Source organism: Pongo abelii, chromosome 7 (genome assembly GCF_028885655.2).
Source record: "Pongo abelii isolate AG06213 chromosome 7, NHGRI_mPonAbe1-v2.0_pri, whole genome shotgun sequence".
In the NCBI taxonomy this organism is placed as follows: Eukaryota; Metazoa; Chordata; class Mammalia; order Primates; family Hominidae; genus Pongo; species Pongo abelii.
Window position 1 is genome coordinate 75,198,956 of NC_071992.2, and position 18,156 is coordinate 75,217,111.

Consider the following 18,156-nt stretch of genomic DNA (forward strand, 5'->3'; position numbering starts at 1 on the left):
GATCTTAGATTTATCAGATAGATTCGAGGTTTCCTTTCATCAAAAGACTTTTGCCACTTTTCTAGCCCTCTGGAGAGCACAGGTCCAAAAAAATGATTTTCCAAAAGTCTGAGCCCAACTTCCTGTCTTTACAATATTGATTTTCAAGTTCATTTCCATTTCTTGGGTGGGCTCTCCAGGTCCCATGGCTTCCCCACTGTAAGTGAAGAGGTTCTCAGAGTCCTCAGGGACCTTGCCCATCAGCCGCCCTACAGTTTCTCTAAGAACCCAGAGCCTGCCAGACATGACTCTCTGGGAAATATTAATGTTTAAGCAAAAAGCAAAAGTGATGAGCGTTCCCCAGGCTTATTCCCATCTATCGATTCAACTACAGGGTTCATTGTCTGTTAATTCACTTAAGTGCCACATAGTCACATGACACATTCTTCATTCCATATACAGAAGGGGGAACTGAGGCTGGAAGTTTTGAAAATTACCAGATTAGCTAGTGGGTAAGTCTGACAATTCCAAGTCTACCTGCTCTTTTCTCAGCTCCACAGCCATCTCTTTAGGAATTCTAGTCAATTCAATATAATTTATCTCCTTCACATACCCCAGGATATTGAGCAAATGTGATTTGGGCAGCATCAATCCACCAAAAGTTCACCATCTGTGTATCAAGCGATTATATCCACAAAGATCCTTAATATGACATAGCTATAGAATTCTGCCATTCATAAAGAGAAATGAAACACAAGACAATAACTAATTCAGGGGTTTCAACAAAGTCAAGAGACACCTAGAGACTTTAGGGGGCCCACGAAAGCCCTGAATGATATGCAAATTTTTACACGTGCATTTTCCTCAGGAGAGGCTCCCTGACTCCAAGAGTTGAATCCCACAACATTCTAATTCAATACACTCATACATAGAGGTGGAAAAAAATTAAATGGCTAGTTCGATTGGAATCCGGGTCAGAAAGCCAGCTTCTTTTCTGTGGGTTTTTGTTTTTTCCTCTGTACTTACACGCACTTCGAATGTCTTATTTTTCCATGTCACTGAATACTGATTGATTTCCCTTAATGAGATTAAGTCTGACCCAACTGGGATTGTCCTGTTTAGTTTTTTATTATACCTATATGTTGTATTTACATAGACGAGCCAGTCAGATAAGCAATCAGCTATTTAATCTGCTTGATGGTTTTTCGCTAGATCTTCTTCAGGTATTAGAATGAAAATACGAGTAGCATCTATTGCTTGTTGCATCTGAAAAACTTCTAAAGATGAAGCTGCATGAGAATCCCTTATTATTTGCTTTCACCTTACAGTTTTCCCTAAGTACAGAGTGAAAAGGAACCTGGTCAGTGAGAGAATCTTATGCTTTTTCTTTTTTTTTTTTTTTTTTTCTTTTATTATTATTATTATTATTATTATACTTTAGGTTTTATGGTACATGTGCACAATGTGCAGGTAAGTTACATATGTATACATGTGCCATGCTGGTGCGCTGCACCCACCAACTTAAGAAGAATATCACAGTGAGGGCAGTGGACTCTGTACCCAAAGGCCAATTCTTGTCCTGCTCTGCCACCTAAGACCCAAACGATCAAATGACTTCACCTCTTCAAGCCTCAGTTTCCACATGTGTATAACAGAGATAATAATAATAACAGTATTCACAAGGATAGCCTAGGAAATAAGAAAGAACATTCATGAAAATCACTCAGCATAGTTCCAAGCACATAGGAAGTGTCTGACAAATACTAGCACTTCTATTGCACAACTTCTTTTGAAGTGAAACCTTCAGCATTTTGAGATAAATATTTAGCTACAGTTTTATACGCAGAAAGTATTTATAATAAACCAATAATTCACTGAGGAAATTTAAAGTCATCTCTCCTAGCATTCACTTTCCATGTAATCATACTTAATACCTGCAACCTGAACCTATGAAGCACACACAGGTCACTGAGGAGCAATGTGGGCTAGGAACTTTACTGCCTCAACGTATGAAAGAATCCATTTTTTATTGACTTTGAAGATTAGTTTAAAGCTGGGTTAATTTTATATTTATGTATTCTGAACTGGAGATAAACCTTACAAGCCCCAGGCCTCACCCTGAAGCACACTCTGTGAAAACAACTTCTTCCAGAAGAGATGATCTGAATCAACAGCCAGCCAGTCTCAAATCACTGTACTCTCAGAGAAAACTATTTCCCAAGAAATGTTTTTCTCTGATCACAGCAACACTTTGAAGACTTCGAACATCAACAGAGATGGAGGGGAAAATGTGTCTTTCTGAAATGCCAATTTTTCTAAAGCAACCACCCCCAAAACCCTTTAGTCACTTCAAATGGTTCCAAGTGCATACTGAATCAGCCACACTGAAATGAGAGATTGTGATAAATGAACAGAATAATAGAATAATATTTCAGGATAGAAATCTTTAATGAAACTCAAATGTCAAAGCCTTCCAGAGACCATTATTATCACATATATCTGAATGTATGACTGCATCTATTGTTAATGCTACTCCACTTAAACATGGTATTTGTTTTTAACCAACTTAAGAGAAAACTGAATGCGGGGCACCAACACTGAACATTTCATGAAGAACTCCCCATCTTCTGAAGGTATTAGATTCAATAGCCACTGTTGTTTGAACTACAGGTGCACTCCAATTGGTCTAAGACATTTATTCCAATCTTCACTGCCTCACAAACCAAATTATCCACTACAAGTTCAGCTTTAAAACTGCTTCTTTATTAATGCATTCAAAGGGCTAATTTCCAGGGTTTGCAGTTTAGTGCTACTTAACTTTCAGGAGTTCCCAAGTTCTAATAGATTTATTTTGACCTGCATTTCATGTGTCATCATGTTAAAAGAGAAATACAACACATAAAAGTCAGTATGCTCTATCCATTAACCCATCTATGGACATTTATGTGGTTTCCCTGTCTTGGCTTAATGAACATGGGAGTGCAGATATCTCTTCAAGATACTGACTTCAATTTCTTTCAATCTATATCCAGAAGTGGAAATCAACAAGACATGGAAACACAAGTATTGTATGAACTCACTTGTATGTGGAATCTAAAACAATCAAACTCTTAGAAGCAGAGAGAAGAATGGCAGCTGCCAAGAGCTGGCAGGAAGCAGAAATGGGGATGTAATGGTTAAAGGGTACAAAATTTCAGTTATGCAAGATAAATAAGTCCCCGAGGTCTCCTATACAGCACAGTCCCTATAGTTAACAATACTGCATTGTACACTTTAAATTGCTAAGATGGTAGATCTTATGTTAAGCGTTCTGACCCAGTAAAATATTTTAACAACAAAGGACATGGGAGGAAACTTTGGGAAGTGACAGATATTTTACGACCTTGATAAAATGGTTCTTTATAAAATTTAGTGCTCTCATTTTCTTTTATTATCAGTAACAAGAGTCAGAATAACACAATTCCAAATGGTACTAATCAAATTAAAAAGTCAAAAGCAAATTGTACTTAAACAGTCCATATATGTATACAGAGACAGATATAGACAAACAGAGAGAGAGAGGACTCTCCACCTTTCATGTACTGCAACCTTGTTTTTGCCTCATTTCTCTTCTACCCCATTATATAATGTTCTATCTAAAACCAATGCTCCCTCTTCCTTACCGATCTCTCATTCATAAACCAACTCTCACTCTGTCATGACTCCTTAATCGATCTTTTCAATTTTTTTGAGGAAGAGAGTAGGAAGAACATTCACTCCCTGGTAACACTGACGTCAACGGTCCTGATGCCATCCCCAGCCTAAAGGAGCCCCATCCTTGGCCACTGTCAGCCCTCATCACCTCAAGAGAGTTTCTGAGCCACACAGATTTAAACATACTAAAGAATTACAGATTAGAGAGCTCACAACCACAGGGAAAGTGCTGCCTATCACTTAAGACACTGAGAAAATACATATAAAAATCTCTACAAGCAATTAAAAATAACACATTTTAAGAAAGGGAAGAAAGAGTCTCCCCAGAGAGAAGATCCTTGATTTGCACTGTCCAGTATGGCAGCCACCAGGCCCACATAGCCACCAAGCACTTGAAATTTGGCTTGTCCAATCAGATGTGCTGGAAGTGCAGAATACACACTGCAAGCCAAAGACTCAGTATGAAAATAAGGAGAGAAATCTCATCAATAACTTTTTACCTTGACTACATGCTAAAATGATAGTATTTTGCACGTATTGGGTTAAATATGCTATTTGAATTAATTTCTTAATTTCACCTGTTTCTTTTGACTTTTTTTTTTTTACCATGGCTACTAGAAAGTTTAATATGTGGATCACATCATGTTCCCACTGGACAGGGCTGGCCTAGCGCTGCCCCCTCACACGCACCTTCAGGACCTCGGCATTCTCGGGTTACAGTGCTGATCTCAATTACATGTAAAGATGAATGCAGGTACATATGAAACAGTGGTTCTCAAAGTATCCTCCCAGAATAAATGTGTAAGTTGTCAGCAACTACCCCAGACCTACTGAATCAGCAACACAGGGGTGGAACCCAGCAATCTGTGCTTCAGCAAGCCTTCCAGGGGATCTGACACATGCTCAAGTCTGAGAACCATGGATGTCTTCGTCTGTTTTGTGCTGTTAGAATACCTGAGACTGGATGATATATAAAGAACAGAAATGTATTTTCTCACAGTTCTGGAGGCTGGAAGCCCAAGATCAAGACATTTGGCATTTGGTGAGGGCATTCTTCATTCATCCTCATGTAGCAGAAGGCAGAAGGACAAGCGAGCCAACAAGAAAATGCTGTGTGAAGCCTCTTTCTTAAGGGACTTAATCCATTAACAAGGGAAGGACCCTCATGGCCTGAACACCTCTTAAAGGTTCCCACGTCTTAATACATCACATTGGCAACACCTGAATTTTGGAGGTGACCCATTCAAACTATGGCGATGGGCAGAGAAGAAAATCTCCAACAAATGTTCCCAATCATGTGAAGTGATTGTCAAACATAACCATGCTGTGGCCCTACGGCAACCTGGACTTTAGGGAAACAGCCCCTTCAATTCCATATGGAGAATGAAGACCCCTGAGAAAGACTTGCTGCTTCGTGAATGGGGTCAGACTTCCTCAATTATCCAGGGCCAGATGTGCTTCTAGATCCCACAGGCTGAGCATATGCCAGGCACTAACTCGGGCTGTCAGGATGTAAACAGCCCTACTCTCCAACCCACAGGAAACACGGAATGCAGAGGGAATGAAGAGGAGGAAAGACTGAAGAAAAAGAACATTTAAAGCAGTTTTCAATATTCTAGAAGACGTATCATGTAACCACAGGGTGAAAAAAAAATAAACACATTCATATTCCTTCATTTCACTGGTGTTATTTTAAGTTGAAAGAGAAAGGAAAAAACCAGACATTTAATATGAAGATGTAGATAAGCTAAGAAATAGATAAGTAGGGAGGGAATGCAGAAAAAGGAGGAAGAAAAGGGCAGGAAAAGGACAGCAAAACTTAATTATTAACTCATTTCTGTATGTGTACATACATATTTGCACAGATGGCACTATACCATAATACCCTGTTCTATCAATTCTAAGATTAATGTGTATTCACATTTTAATGACTGTGAAATCAGAATATGTCTTAAAATTTCTGTTGTTAGATTTGGTAATGTTTTGGTATTTGTATTCTGTTCTCAGAGTCTCATTTCCAAACACGACAATCCAGCTGATTGGCTTCTGAATGCTTAGACCGTTTATATTACAGTTATTTAATGGTTAAAATGTCCATAATCAATGAGTGGATTAAAAAACTGTGGTGTGTGTGTATATACATATACACACACACACACACACACACGCATGAGTCCCCACTTTGGGGACTCAGGGGGAAAGGGTGGGAAGGGGGTGAGGCATAAAAGACTACAAATTGGGTTCAGTGTATACTGCTCGGGTGATGGGTCCACCAAAATCTCACAGATCACCACTAAAGAACTTACTCATGTAACCAAATACCACCTGTTCCCTAAAAACCTATGGAAATAAAAAAATTTTAATAAAGTTATTTAATGGTTAGAGATAATTTTTAAAAAAGAAATATATACTCATTCAGATCCGTCCAATTGTGTTTTTTCTCCCTACATAAGGCATGCTAACCAGGAATAATATGAAAAATTCAACTAAAAAGGGGCTTCCAATTCTAGAATTCCTATTAATAGTACTCAGGACAATGTATGATGAGCTTAACAGTCCACACTACACTTCAGCTGAAGTCTACACCTCCCTGAATCACAGCTACTATGCATTTAATAGGAAACCATTATGATTTAGAACTTCTTCAATGTTGCTAGTGCCAATACTATCATCCTATGGCAGGTGATGCATGTCAAGATACCAATTCTTTCCACAATAATATTCAGCAGCTTAATTACATACATAAACCTTATGGTATAGAAGAAAACACTGTTCTTTAATTTAATGCAAATTTTTTAATTTCTCAATATAATCAGCTATGTGGAAACTCCGCCTGCCATTCATTGTTCCTTTTGCTATTTTATATGTCAAGCATCTCTCTCCTTCCCTTCTCAATTTTTGAGGCTTCTCAATTTTTCTTGGTCTAACTCCTAGAATCACATCCTCTTCTTTTGATTCCTCTCACTTTTGCTGCCTTCTTTGGACCTTTTCCATTTTTGCTCTGCTTCCTGTGAAGTTCTATGAGCAGCACCAAGTAAAACATTCAAGGACAGACTGATTTATATTCCCTTAAGATTATTATTTTTTTCTAAATCACTCTAAATTGCATTTTAATATACATAAATGTGTGTCTGTGTGTGTCTACATTTTAACTCTGCTGCCCTCTGAACAGATGCTATGATGGAGCTCTGTGCTAATAGCACCTAAGTCTTTTCCTTAAGAAGTACAGCTAATTGAAAAGTCATCTATTTTCAAGGGCAGTTGAGATTATTCCTTCTAATATGCATTCATTCAGCTTCGGCTCCCCTGTGGTAAGATATGGTTTATCTCCCAATAATCAGGGAGCATGACTTTAGTAGGTTAGGGTTAGACTTTGTCACTGGCTTATTTCAAGGAAAAATACAAAGTTAGGTTCCCTTTGAAGCCAGAGAGCCTAAGGCACAATGGTCTGTCTCTGGATCTTAGCATAATACACTGGCCAGTATAGTAGTAAAATATTGTATCGTATCTACAGGATCAGTTAACATTCTCAATATAGTTCAGCATTAACATTGTGAATGCTGGCAAGGGAATCCTTAAAGGAATTCTAGGTGGAAATGGGAATGTTGGGCACTCAACAAGTCTAAACCTTTCAATAAATTAAGATTTGTTGTGATTATAAAGAACATTTTTGTTTTTGAGATGGAGTTTCGTTCTTGTTGCCCAGGCTGGAGTGGAATGGTACAGTCTCGGTTCACTGCAACTTCCGCCTCCCAGGTTCAAGTGATTCTCCTGCCTCAGCCTCCCAAGTAGCTGGGATTACAGGTGCCCGCCACCACACCTGGCTAATTTTTGTATCTTTAGTAGAGACGGGGTTTCACCATGTTGGCCAGGCTGGTCTCAAACTCCTGACCTCAGGTGATCTGTCCACCTCAGCCTCCTGAAGTGCTCGAATTACAGGTGTGAGCCACCATGCCTGGCCAAGAAAAAAAAGTTTCACTGAAAGATCTGATCTACTTTTAGGAAATTACCCTCAATAAAGTAATGCTGAACAAATGTGACTATAGACACCCAGCTCGTCTACTTTGTTCTCAAGTCTATAATCTCTCCTTGTGGCTAAATCCAGTTAACACCTTTTAGTCCTTAACTGAAGGTGTGTGCAGAATCTGACACTCATGATCTCTCTACTTCTTCTTGAAACTTGCCTCTCCCATGGCTTCTCTAACCATCACATGAGTCTCCTGACTTTTTCCACTTCTCAAGACATTTCCTGGGGACACTCTTACAGTGCACACCCCTGGTTACACATCCCTCATTCTCTGAATCACTTCTTTTCTCTCCCCGAATGATTTCCTCTTCTACACTAACAGCTTCACCCACCACCTGTATACCATACCCCTTTCTTGGATGTCTTAAAGGCATCTCAAACTCTCAATATGCAACCATAAACGTGGTATCTTCTCCATGAAGGCTGCTCTTCCTCCTTGATTCCCTATCATGGTAGAAAGCAACACCTTACCCTTGCCAGTCAACCAAGCCAAATCCAGGGTAGGTCCAGTGACAAGGCAGTCTTTCCTTCCCAAAATCCTTCCTATGTCATCAGCCACCAGGTTCTGCTTCTACTTCTTTATTATTTCTAAAGTTACTCCCTTCCCTCCATCTCATTGACATGTGACCCACATCTTCATACTGCAGCTACAGAGTACGTTTCTTGAATTCGAATTTGATCATATCTCTCTCCTCCTTACAACATTTCTGTGATTCTTTGCCACCTTCAGGAGAAAACCCAACCTCCATGGCACAGCCCTGAGGCTCACTGAGGAAGTCTCCTGCTTCTCTCTCAACCCCCTCATGTCCATGTCACAGGCTCTCCACACTTACCGCAAGTGTTTCCCAAATGCACTCTGCTCTCTGGCCTCTCTGCCAGACACAAGCATACAGACACTTTTCCCCTGTTGGCAATTCCATGAATACTCAGACAACACCTCTTGGCTTGGGGAAGGCCTTCTAGATAACTAACTCTCATCCAGGCACCTTTCCTATGTGCTACCTCAAGACTACGTCCATACCATCCCATAGCACTGGACACAGCAAATGACTGGGTTTTTTGTTTTTGTTTTTGTTTTAATATACACCTATATCAGCTGGCCTTTCCTCCTAGATGGTGAATTCTTCGAGAGTGTCTTTTTTATCTCCCCTTGTCAGTACTGATTACAGTAACTGGCACATAGCAAATGTCGAATAATTGCCAAATAAATGAAGGAATGAATGCATGCATTCCTTCAGACTCCACATGAGTCTCAAAGGAGCAATTTCACACGCTAAAAACTGCCTATGAAAAGGATAAAGAAAAGGAAGCTAGGACTATGACATAATTTCCTTACTATAACAATACACTCCTTGTATTAACAGGGTCAATGACAAGTAAAAGCAAATGAATGCATCCGAGTATCATAAAATATGCTGTATGTTAAGCTTTGGGGCTTTGAAATTTGGGCATCTAAGATTTTGGCTATCTGCAACAACAACAACAACAAAAATGTGTATGTATCCTCGAGACAAATTGTAGAAAAAGTAAATGCAGAGGAAAGTTTGATGTTTTACATGTATCATTCATAGAACAACAGTGACTATATGACCCACAGCCCCTGTTCGGGTTGCAGTCCCTGAGTCTGACCTGGATGGGACAGCCGGCAGTGAGCATGGCCCTCACATGCCTGCTAACCCCAGACCCCTTCTCTGCTTCAGAAATACAAAGTCAGCAAGAGAAGGGACCTGGAGCAACCAGATGGCAAACAGAAATGAGTGAATTGCATGGGGTCCTACCAGTTTAGAAGAGTCTTAGGAAGGATACTTCAGGAAGTATCAGCCTCAGGGGACTGTATCCTCCCATCCTCACTACTTGACTCTTCTCTGTCCATATTCTTTTCTTGGGTGTCTCATTTCTTTTGTTATTCTGCCTTTTTTTTTTTTTTTTTGAGATAGAGTCTCGCTCTGTTGCCCAGCCTGGAGTGCAGTGGCACATCTTGGCTCACTGTAACCTCCACCACCCGGGTTCAAGCAATTCTCCTGCCTCAGCCTCCTAAGTGACTGGGATTATAGGCGCCTGCCACCACACCCGGCTAATTTTGTATTTTTAGTAGGGATGAGGTTTCACCATATTGGCCAGGCTGGTCTCGAACTCCGGACCTTGTGATCTGCCCACCTGGGCCTCCCAAAGTGCTGGGATTACAGGCATAAGCCACCGCGCCCGGCCTATTCTGCTCTTTTTTTGATGCTAAGGATCCCTAAATCTGCACATTAGACCTCTGCCTCTGAAGTTCTTGTTATGTGTTTCCAACTGTCTGAGAGAAACAAAACTCCTCCAACTGGGGATACAGAATATAACAACAGAAAAGGCAGAAACCTCCTCTAACACTGCTGGGGCCTTCCTGACAAGGCCTCATGTAGAAAGAAGGTCTCAAACAAACTGCAGTGTTGAAGAGGGCACACCAAAAGGGGCAGTAGTTAAGCACCCAGCACTGACATCACACATGACTGGCTGGATCCCCAAATCCACCCTTACTACCTATGTCAACCAGGCAAAGGTTTCTTAATCTCCCTGGGCCTCAATCACCTCATCTAAAACCTGGGAATGATAACGGCAGTCACCATATCAAGGGATCAACCGTTCTATTCACAGATTATTTTCAATATGCCTACAAAACCTCTAGTATTTCCTAAATCTTAACTTAAAAAAACAATACAAAACAAACACTTGACTATTCTCTAAACGTTGTCCCTAAATCCCTCCTTGCCTTTCCCATAAAATTTCTAGAAAGATGGTCTATATATGGTCCATATTTATGCTTGGTTCCTCTACATTCAGCTCAACATTCTACAGAAATATCTCCTTTGGGTTAACAATGGCCTAACCGGCGATTATAGCTCTTGTTCATGAATCTTGTTTGCAATGATGAGGCAAATCAGAAAAGAAAAGAAGGCTTTCATCATGGTAGGGGCCTCAAGGCAAACTGCTTAGATGGGCTAAGGTGTTTACTTACCTGGAGGAACCAGAAATAGCACAGTGGAAGGGATGGAGGACGAATGGTATTGCAGAAGGGAAGCCAACATTCAGCAACAGAGGAGGAAACTAAAACCAGAATCAAGCAGTGAGCATGCCTGGCCAGGGAAAACACTAGGTACCAGAGGACATGAACAAGTTGAGATCCAGAATTTAAGCCAGATGGAAGCCAGAAGTTCAGAACTCCGAGCACCTGGGCCCATTTTTAAAAGGTGCTGTAGTTATTTGATGCTTGGGTTGGCAGCACTCGTCCACAGCATTTCTCAGTATTAACCCCATCCTCCTCCACATCTTGGCAACACTCCTTCCCTGTTCTTCTCAAGACCCCTGGTCCTTAGTTCCTAAGAAGGCATCATCTCCCCCATCTCCACTGCAGTGTTGCACTCAGTGGGGGCTATCTTCTTGTCTTCCTACTCAGCTTGAGCTATGGTGCCAGGAATTCTAGCTCATCTGATCACTGAATCTGTTTTTTTCTTCTTCTTGGGCATGAAGCTAGAATGCACTTCCCAGCTTCCCCTGCAGTTAGGGTAGTTACGTGACCAGTTCTAGCTAACAGAAAGTAAGTACAAGTGGAGCTCCCTGTTTCTACTACTGGCCCTCAAAAGATCCCTGTTGAGATCCTTCACCCTATTTTCATTGAGGGCAACTGTGGGAGGAGGACAGTGAAGACGGAAGTGTTTCTTTCTATACAGAATGACTGTGAATGACTACACAGAGAAAAGCCTTCACTGCGAATCAGAAACACATATGTTGGATTTTATGTGAGCATGAAATAAATTTCTACTGTGTTAAGCCACAGACATTTTGAGGTTTATCTGTTATAGCAGCCATCATCTTCGCTGTTAAGTCCCAAATCTAGATATCGTGAGTCCAAAACTCTAGGCTTAATATTAGACACAAATTTCTAACTTCTTTCCTGTCCTTCACCAGACTAACTTCTAATATTTTGCAGAAATTATTCCCTAAACCTCTTGGACTGGGTTGGGTTTCTTCCATATGTGTTTCCAGAGCACCTTACTTATTATCATGTTAATTGTTTAGTCATCTGCCTCCCCAACTCTATGGTGAAATTTTTGAGAGTAAAAACTGTGTTTTAATCTTGTTATCCTCTGTGTCCAGTTGGCATTCAGGAAGGGTTTCTTTTTGTTCTTCATTTTTAAATTAAAAGCAAAGTGCATTTAGTGGTACTAAGAAACCAGAACACATCACCAGTGATAAGTGAGTATTGGCAGCATATACCCCTGTTCAGTGTGATGAGAAGAGCCCTTCACCTCCACAGTTGTTTTTCTCAAACCCATACCCCTAGTCTAATCATGTGGGGAATAGTCTCTTATAAGAACAAACAGATGAATGACTAAATATAGGAATTAGGATTTGTCATAAAAATATGAAGGTTCAAAAGTGATATGATCAAAGTTCATAAAATAATGAAGGGTATGGGGAGGAGAGGCTGAGTGGGGAAATTTTTAAATTAATCCCTAGCAAAACAGAAATAAAGAGAAATTATTAAATGTTGGAAGAAGGATTTTTTTTTTAAGATTTAAGGACAAAATAAAGCAAGCTTTACTGAGAAGTTAGTGAACTTGAGCTTTTTAACTTCAAGAATTAAAGGCAAATATTTAAAAGCTACCAAAGAAAACTTGGTTTGCTGAGAGTATTTCCCAGGCCTTTTGAGGTTGATCATGGAAGAAACAATACAGCTTTCCAGAACATACCCATCCCTTACACAGATCCCTGAAAGACAGGAGATATTTAAAGCCCCTTCTATAATATCAAAATCATGGTTTAAATACATTTGAGTGATGCTGCCTCATGTTCCACCAGCTAACATCCCAGTGACAATTCACTCGGATGCTCCCACCCACTGTGCAGTAGCATTTAGGGCACCTATGAAGAGCCCAAGGCCAGGGGTGGGCGACCAAAAGCGAAGCTAGAAAACAATCCAGAATTTTCTAGGGCACTCCTTCTGGGTCCTTCACCCCGCACATGCAGAATTTTCCTGTACACACCAAGGCAAAACTATTTCAAAGCCTATGAGTGACTTACAGAAATAACCAGCATCCCCACTTTACTTCCAGACTTTCTATTCTCCACACCTGGGGAAATTCACATAAGGAAATAACTAGACTAATAAAAAGTTTTGCTCTTTCAGCGATTTCTATTAACTCTCTAAAAACTAACTTTTAAAATATAGACCATAAATTAGTGTTGGATTCTGTCCATCCTTGACCTTTCAATCACTTTCACTAGTTCAAGCCATTTAACTTTCATCTGGAAAGGTATGACTGATCTAAAGGAAGCTAAAACATAAAACAGACATTTTCCTTTCTCAGAAACAATGTTTAACTCAGAACTTCATTCTGAAAGATTCAAAGTAGCACACTCACCTGTAGCTGAGATATAGTTAAAGGGTATCGGAATAATATCCAGGTGACACCTTCACTGCAAGGTGGGATGGTGAGAGAGCCTTCATACACCCAGTAATCCCGCAGCAGAGGATCTGCATGGCCACGTGGACATGTCATGGAAAAAGCAAGTGAATTAATAACAATGCTGATGACTCCAACAACAATTTTTAAAATTACAAACTGTCCAAATGATGCTTCTAAGATGGATGTCATTTTTAAACTAGAGCCCCACAGTCTTACACTATTCATTGTGGAGAAAATAATTGATAAAAAACATGATGAATTCTCTATTATTTACAGTGATTTCTGTCAATGGATTACTATAGATACCTGTCAAGTTTAATCACTTTAGAAGTGTATCCATATTTTGGGTTTCTTCACTTTATTAAAGGATTTACCTATTTCATATCTAATATTTATTGAATGCTTATGACGTGCCAGCAATTTACTTTAATTCATTTAACCTTCACAACAAACCAGTGAGATAGGCAGTAATATTATTATATTTCAGATGGGGAAACAGAATCTCAAAAGAGTAGTAGTTTGCCTGAGGTCACTCAGCTAATAATCATTGGCAGAGCCAGGATTCGAATTCCGGCAATCTGGCTTCATAACCTGTATTTTTTTTGTCTTAAGAGACAGGGTCTGGCTCTATCACCCAGGCTGCTGGAGTGTGGTGGTGTGATCATGAATCACTGTAGCCTCAAACTCCTGGGCTCAAGTGATCATCTCACCTCAGCCTCCCAAGCAGCTGGGACTATGGGTGCACACCACCACAGCCAGCAATTATTTCTTCTTTTTTTGAGAGCGAGGTCTGGCTATGGCTAGTCTCAAACTCTTGGCCTCAAGCAATCCTCTTGCATCAGTCTCCCAAAGTGTTGGGATTACATAGGTAGGAGCATGTCTGTCTGAAAGCCTGTATTTTTAACCATTCAGTTCTAGCTACCATTATACTGCTTCTGCAACAGCAAAATACTAAAATCATATTACAATAGAACAAAATGAGTCATTCTTATGAAATCCTTTAGCTCTGCATTAGAGGAATTTATGACTAATATGATGGATAAATGGTTAACATATGATAGAAATTGGTTTGTTGTAGAGCAATTAAACGTAGAAAATGGAAGATACAATGCATCAACTGGTTTTGTTTAAAACACTAAGAGACAGCACATAATTTGGGCAGAGAAATGTGAAAATCAAAATTTTATATACAACAACCTTTAAATCATATTCTGAGTATTTAATATATAATTGTTATCTGTACAGAAATACAAGTGGAATAATATATAATAATAGTATTACTGCAGAGAGGTAACCTTATAAAATTAGATACAAAGTTTATTTTACTCTAAAGATTAAGAACTCCACTGATCAATCTTAGAAGTACATGAAGGCTTTTTCTTTGTTTGTTCGTTTGTTTGTTTGAGACAGAGTTTCACTTTGTTGCCCAGGCTGGAGTGCAGTCACATGATCTCAGCTCACTGCAACCTCCACCTCCTGGGTTCAAGCGATTCTCCTGCTTCAGCCTCCTGAGTAGCTGGGATTACAGGCATTAGCCACCACACCCAGCCAAAGTTATTTTGTTATACTGGTGCTTTACACAGAGGTAGCAATTTTTACAAATGACAATCCTACAAAAGCTCTTCACGGATCAATGGAACTAGTGGCAAAGTGTCTCTTTATTATTTCAAAAGGTTTACTTCCATATTTAGAGTAATCTGGAAATGGTATCTGCTAAACAGAATATAAATTGCAAATAAATTTTATTAATTAACAATATATAGTTTTACATAGTCTGAAGAAAACAATGTGACTATAGCCACAGTTAAAATTCATTTTATGCAATCAGATAAATACTCACCTGGTAATAAAGTGTTAGGATTAAAGCAAGGTATTGTTTTGGACTTCCCCTGAAAAAGAAAAAAATATTTACCCAATGTTAATGTAATATTTCTAGATTTTAGAATAAAAAATCTATTAGAACTAAAAAATTAGAATGAAGTCTTTTCTGAATGGCCTCATCAGGTCCCACAGACTTGTGGGTGTCTCCTTCCACCTTCTCATTGGAGTAACATTGTCTGGTTCCTGCTCTAATTCTATGTCTATTTTCTTTGCTACCACAGTTCAATTCTCCCTGTAAGTCCTGGTGTGGAACCTACACTTGGTGCCCCATCTGCCCCATGTCAGTTACCTTTTCTGCTCTGAGCACATTCATACCAGAGATTTGGGCTAAATTCTCACTGTAAAATGCCTGAACCCTGGATGGGGGAATTTTCGAAATGCCTTTCCTCCTGCTTGCTTTCATTTCAGCTCCTAATCTTTTCAGCGTTACAACCTGGCTTGCAACTTCTTGTTTTGTCCTATTTGGATTTGGTAACTCAGCTCTGGGATCTATGCTAGATGCTCTCCTCATCTGGAAAGGGAGATCTAAAACAGATGGAAATATTCTGTTCCGATCAGTGTTTATCAAAGCTAGATACAAATTTCAAGGGACTCATTTGTGCCCTTATTCAACAATTCACATTTAAGATCATCATTTTAAATCATGTCATTTAAATTGCTTAGACTTTAGAGGAAAATAGTCCTGTCATGTGAATCAGATGTTTCTTAAAAGATTTTTCTCTATTGATACAGATGCAATAGGGAAAGTTATTGCATAACCTCCAAGTCCCTTCCTGACTCCCTGGGACTATTTCAAACATTAAAGAATCTAGCTTACTTGCCTCCCCGATCCCCCTGAATTCCATAATGACTGGTGTCCTGTTAGATGATGAAATAAAGGAAATTTTCTCAGTCCACTGCAGCTGTACAAATATAAGTCAAAATGTGCCCTTATTGTCTTTTTATCAGCTTTTTTTATCTGGACTGGGCATCCCTTGGAAGCTGGGTTCCTTCCAAAACTACTCAGGAGATCTTCAGTGGAGGTTCTGCCTGGTTCAGGATACCCTGGGCTGTGCTAGTATAAAGCTAATCAAACTTGATTCCCAAATTGATCTTTCTTAAAACTGGCTTTGGGTCTCTGGATCTCCTGTAATTAAACAAGTTCAATTTCTGCTCTGTATCTCCAGCAGCCCTACAAGACTAGACTACTTCCCCTCTCCAAGGCCACTCATATTCAGCTGACTAAGTGTGAGCCAAGAAGGCACTGCTTATAAGAGAGACTGGCATTGGGCCGGGCATGGTGGCTCACGCCTGTAATCCCAGCACTTTGCAAGGCCGAGGTGGGTGGATCATGAGGTCAAGAGATCAAGACCACCCTGGCCAACATGGTGAAACCCTGTCTCTACTAAAAATACAAAAATTAGCTGGGTGTGGTGGTAGCATTGGCTTCCTAGCAATGCTAGGCCATATCATGGCAGGGTCATGTGGATCACCTTCTCTCGGATATTATCTTACCACATATGTGTACTTGTTTTCTTTTTTTAAATTTATTTAACATAAATACTTTGAAGTATGATTCCCCAAATTTTTATTTGTTTCATTTATACAACTTTCCTATAGCATGCAGGTAGGAAAGGGTTAACTCAGCAGGCCTGAGTTGCTCAAATCCTGCACATCCCATATAAAGGCCTGTCTTCAGGACTAACTCTTTGCTCCTGGGATATAACCACTGAGCTTGGAATATCCTACCTGATAAGACTGTTTCTGTGTGCCTGCAGCTTTGGGCCATGCTGTATTTATGGTGAACTCCTGTTGTTATATGTCTGAGGCCTTGAGACATACTGTACCAATTGGAACAGATAAGCTGATGCTGACAATGTGACTTATGGCGAAGAGGGCGGGAAGACGGTTGCTGCTAGAGAGTGAGTAGCTGAGGCCAGTTATGTTGCATGCATTTAGTGCTTGCATGATTGACCCCTAATAAATCTCTGGACACTAAGGCTAGAGTGAGCTTCCGTAGTTGTCAACACTTCACACATGTTGTGACACATCATTGCTAGGAGAATTAGGGGCATCCTCAAGTGACTCCACTGGGAGGGGACACCTGGAAGCTTGTGCCTGGTTTCCCCTGGACTTCATTCCATGCACCTTTTCCCTCTGCTTTTTGATCTGTTTCTTTTCACTGTAATAAACCATAACCACAAGGACAGCAGCTTTTCTGAGATCTGTGAGTCCTTCTAACACCGCATCGAGCCCGCAGGTGGTCACGGGGACCTCCTACACAACCAGTATTTCTATATTATTTTAAATAATGACTTACCTTATACTGAATATCTTGGAGGATTTCAGTCACAGCCTTCAAGCCAACATGTTCCTTTCCTATCTGAAAAATATAAAGCATAAACCACAACCACAACATTTTTCAGTGTTTAGCTTTAACTAAAAAAAAACTAATAGGGCTGAGTGTGGTGGCTCATGCCTGTAATCCCAGCACTTTGGGAGGCTGAGTTGGGTGGATCACGAGGTTAGGAGATCGAGGCCATCCTCGCTAACACAGTGAAACCCTGTCTCTACTAAAAATGCAAAAAATTAGCTGGGCATGTGGCACACCCCTGAAGTCCCAGCTACTCAGGAGGGTGAGGAAGAAGAATCGCTTGAACCCAGGAGGCGGAGAGGTTGCAGTGAGCCAAGATCATGCCACTGCACTCCAGCCTGGGTGACAGAGCAAGACTCTCTCTCAAAAAAAAAAAAAAAAAAAAAACTAACAGAACTCGGTTCTAGTCCATCTGAATGTCCTTTTTGAGGAATAATTAAATGGCCTTTTATTAATAACTAGGTCAATGTCTACTAAAGGTAATTAAAGTTGTAACAAAGCTAGTATAATAAAGTATTAGTTATGTAAATGTCCAAGAACTCATTCTAAATTCTTTTTACTATGTATAGGAATCACTCACTTTGCTATATGTAGTATATCAAATTATAAAATACTGTTATATAAAAATATCAAGGATATTTTTAAATTAAAACTACTCAATATATGTTCAAACCCTTCCATGTTTAACACTGGCATTTATAGATCATTGCTACAAAGATTTTAACAATACTGAAAAATTATATTAACTTAGAAAAGCAGGTGTGCGATTTTGTATG

General features: G+C 39.8%; 1 protein-coding gene across 3 annotated transcripts in view; it reads right to left on the bottom strand.

Annotated features, from left to right (window-relative positions):
- CA8 (carbonic anhydrase 8) overlaps positions 1-18,156 on the bottom strand; it is a 97,417-nt gene that overhangs the window by 25,511 nt on the left and 53,750 nt on the right. For 2 of the 3 annotated variants that reach the window (XM_024251642.3, XM_024251640.3), the window contains 3 exons: positions 17,327-17,389; positions 14,987-15,035; positions 13,102-13,214 (listed from right to left, as the gene is read on the bottom strand). In XM_024251642.3, coding sequence (XP_024107410.1) covers positions 13,102-13,214; positions 14,987-15,035; positions 17,327-17,389 — 225 coding nt within the window. Of the gene's footprint in view, positions 1-1,434; positions 12,811-13,101; positions 13,215-14,986; positions 15,036-17,326; positions 17,390-18,156 lie in introns of those variants that run through there. The other variant, XM_024251641.3, reaches the window with a different exon arrangement.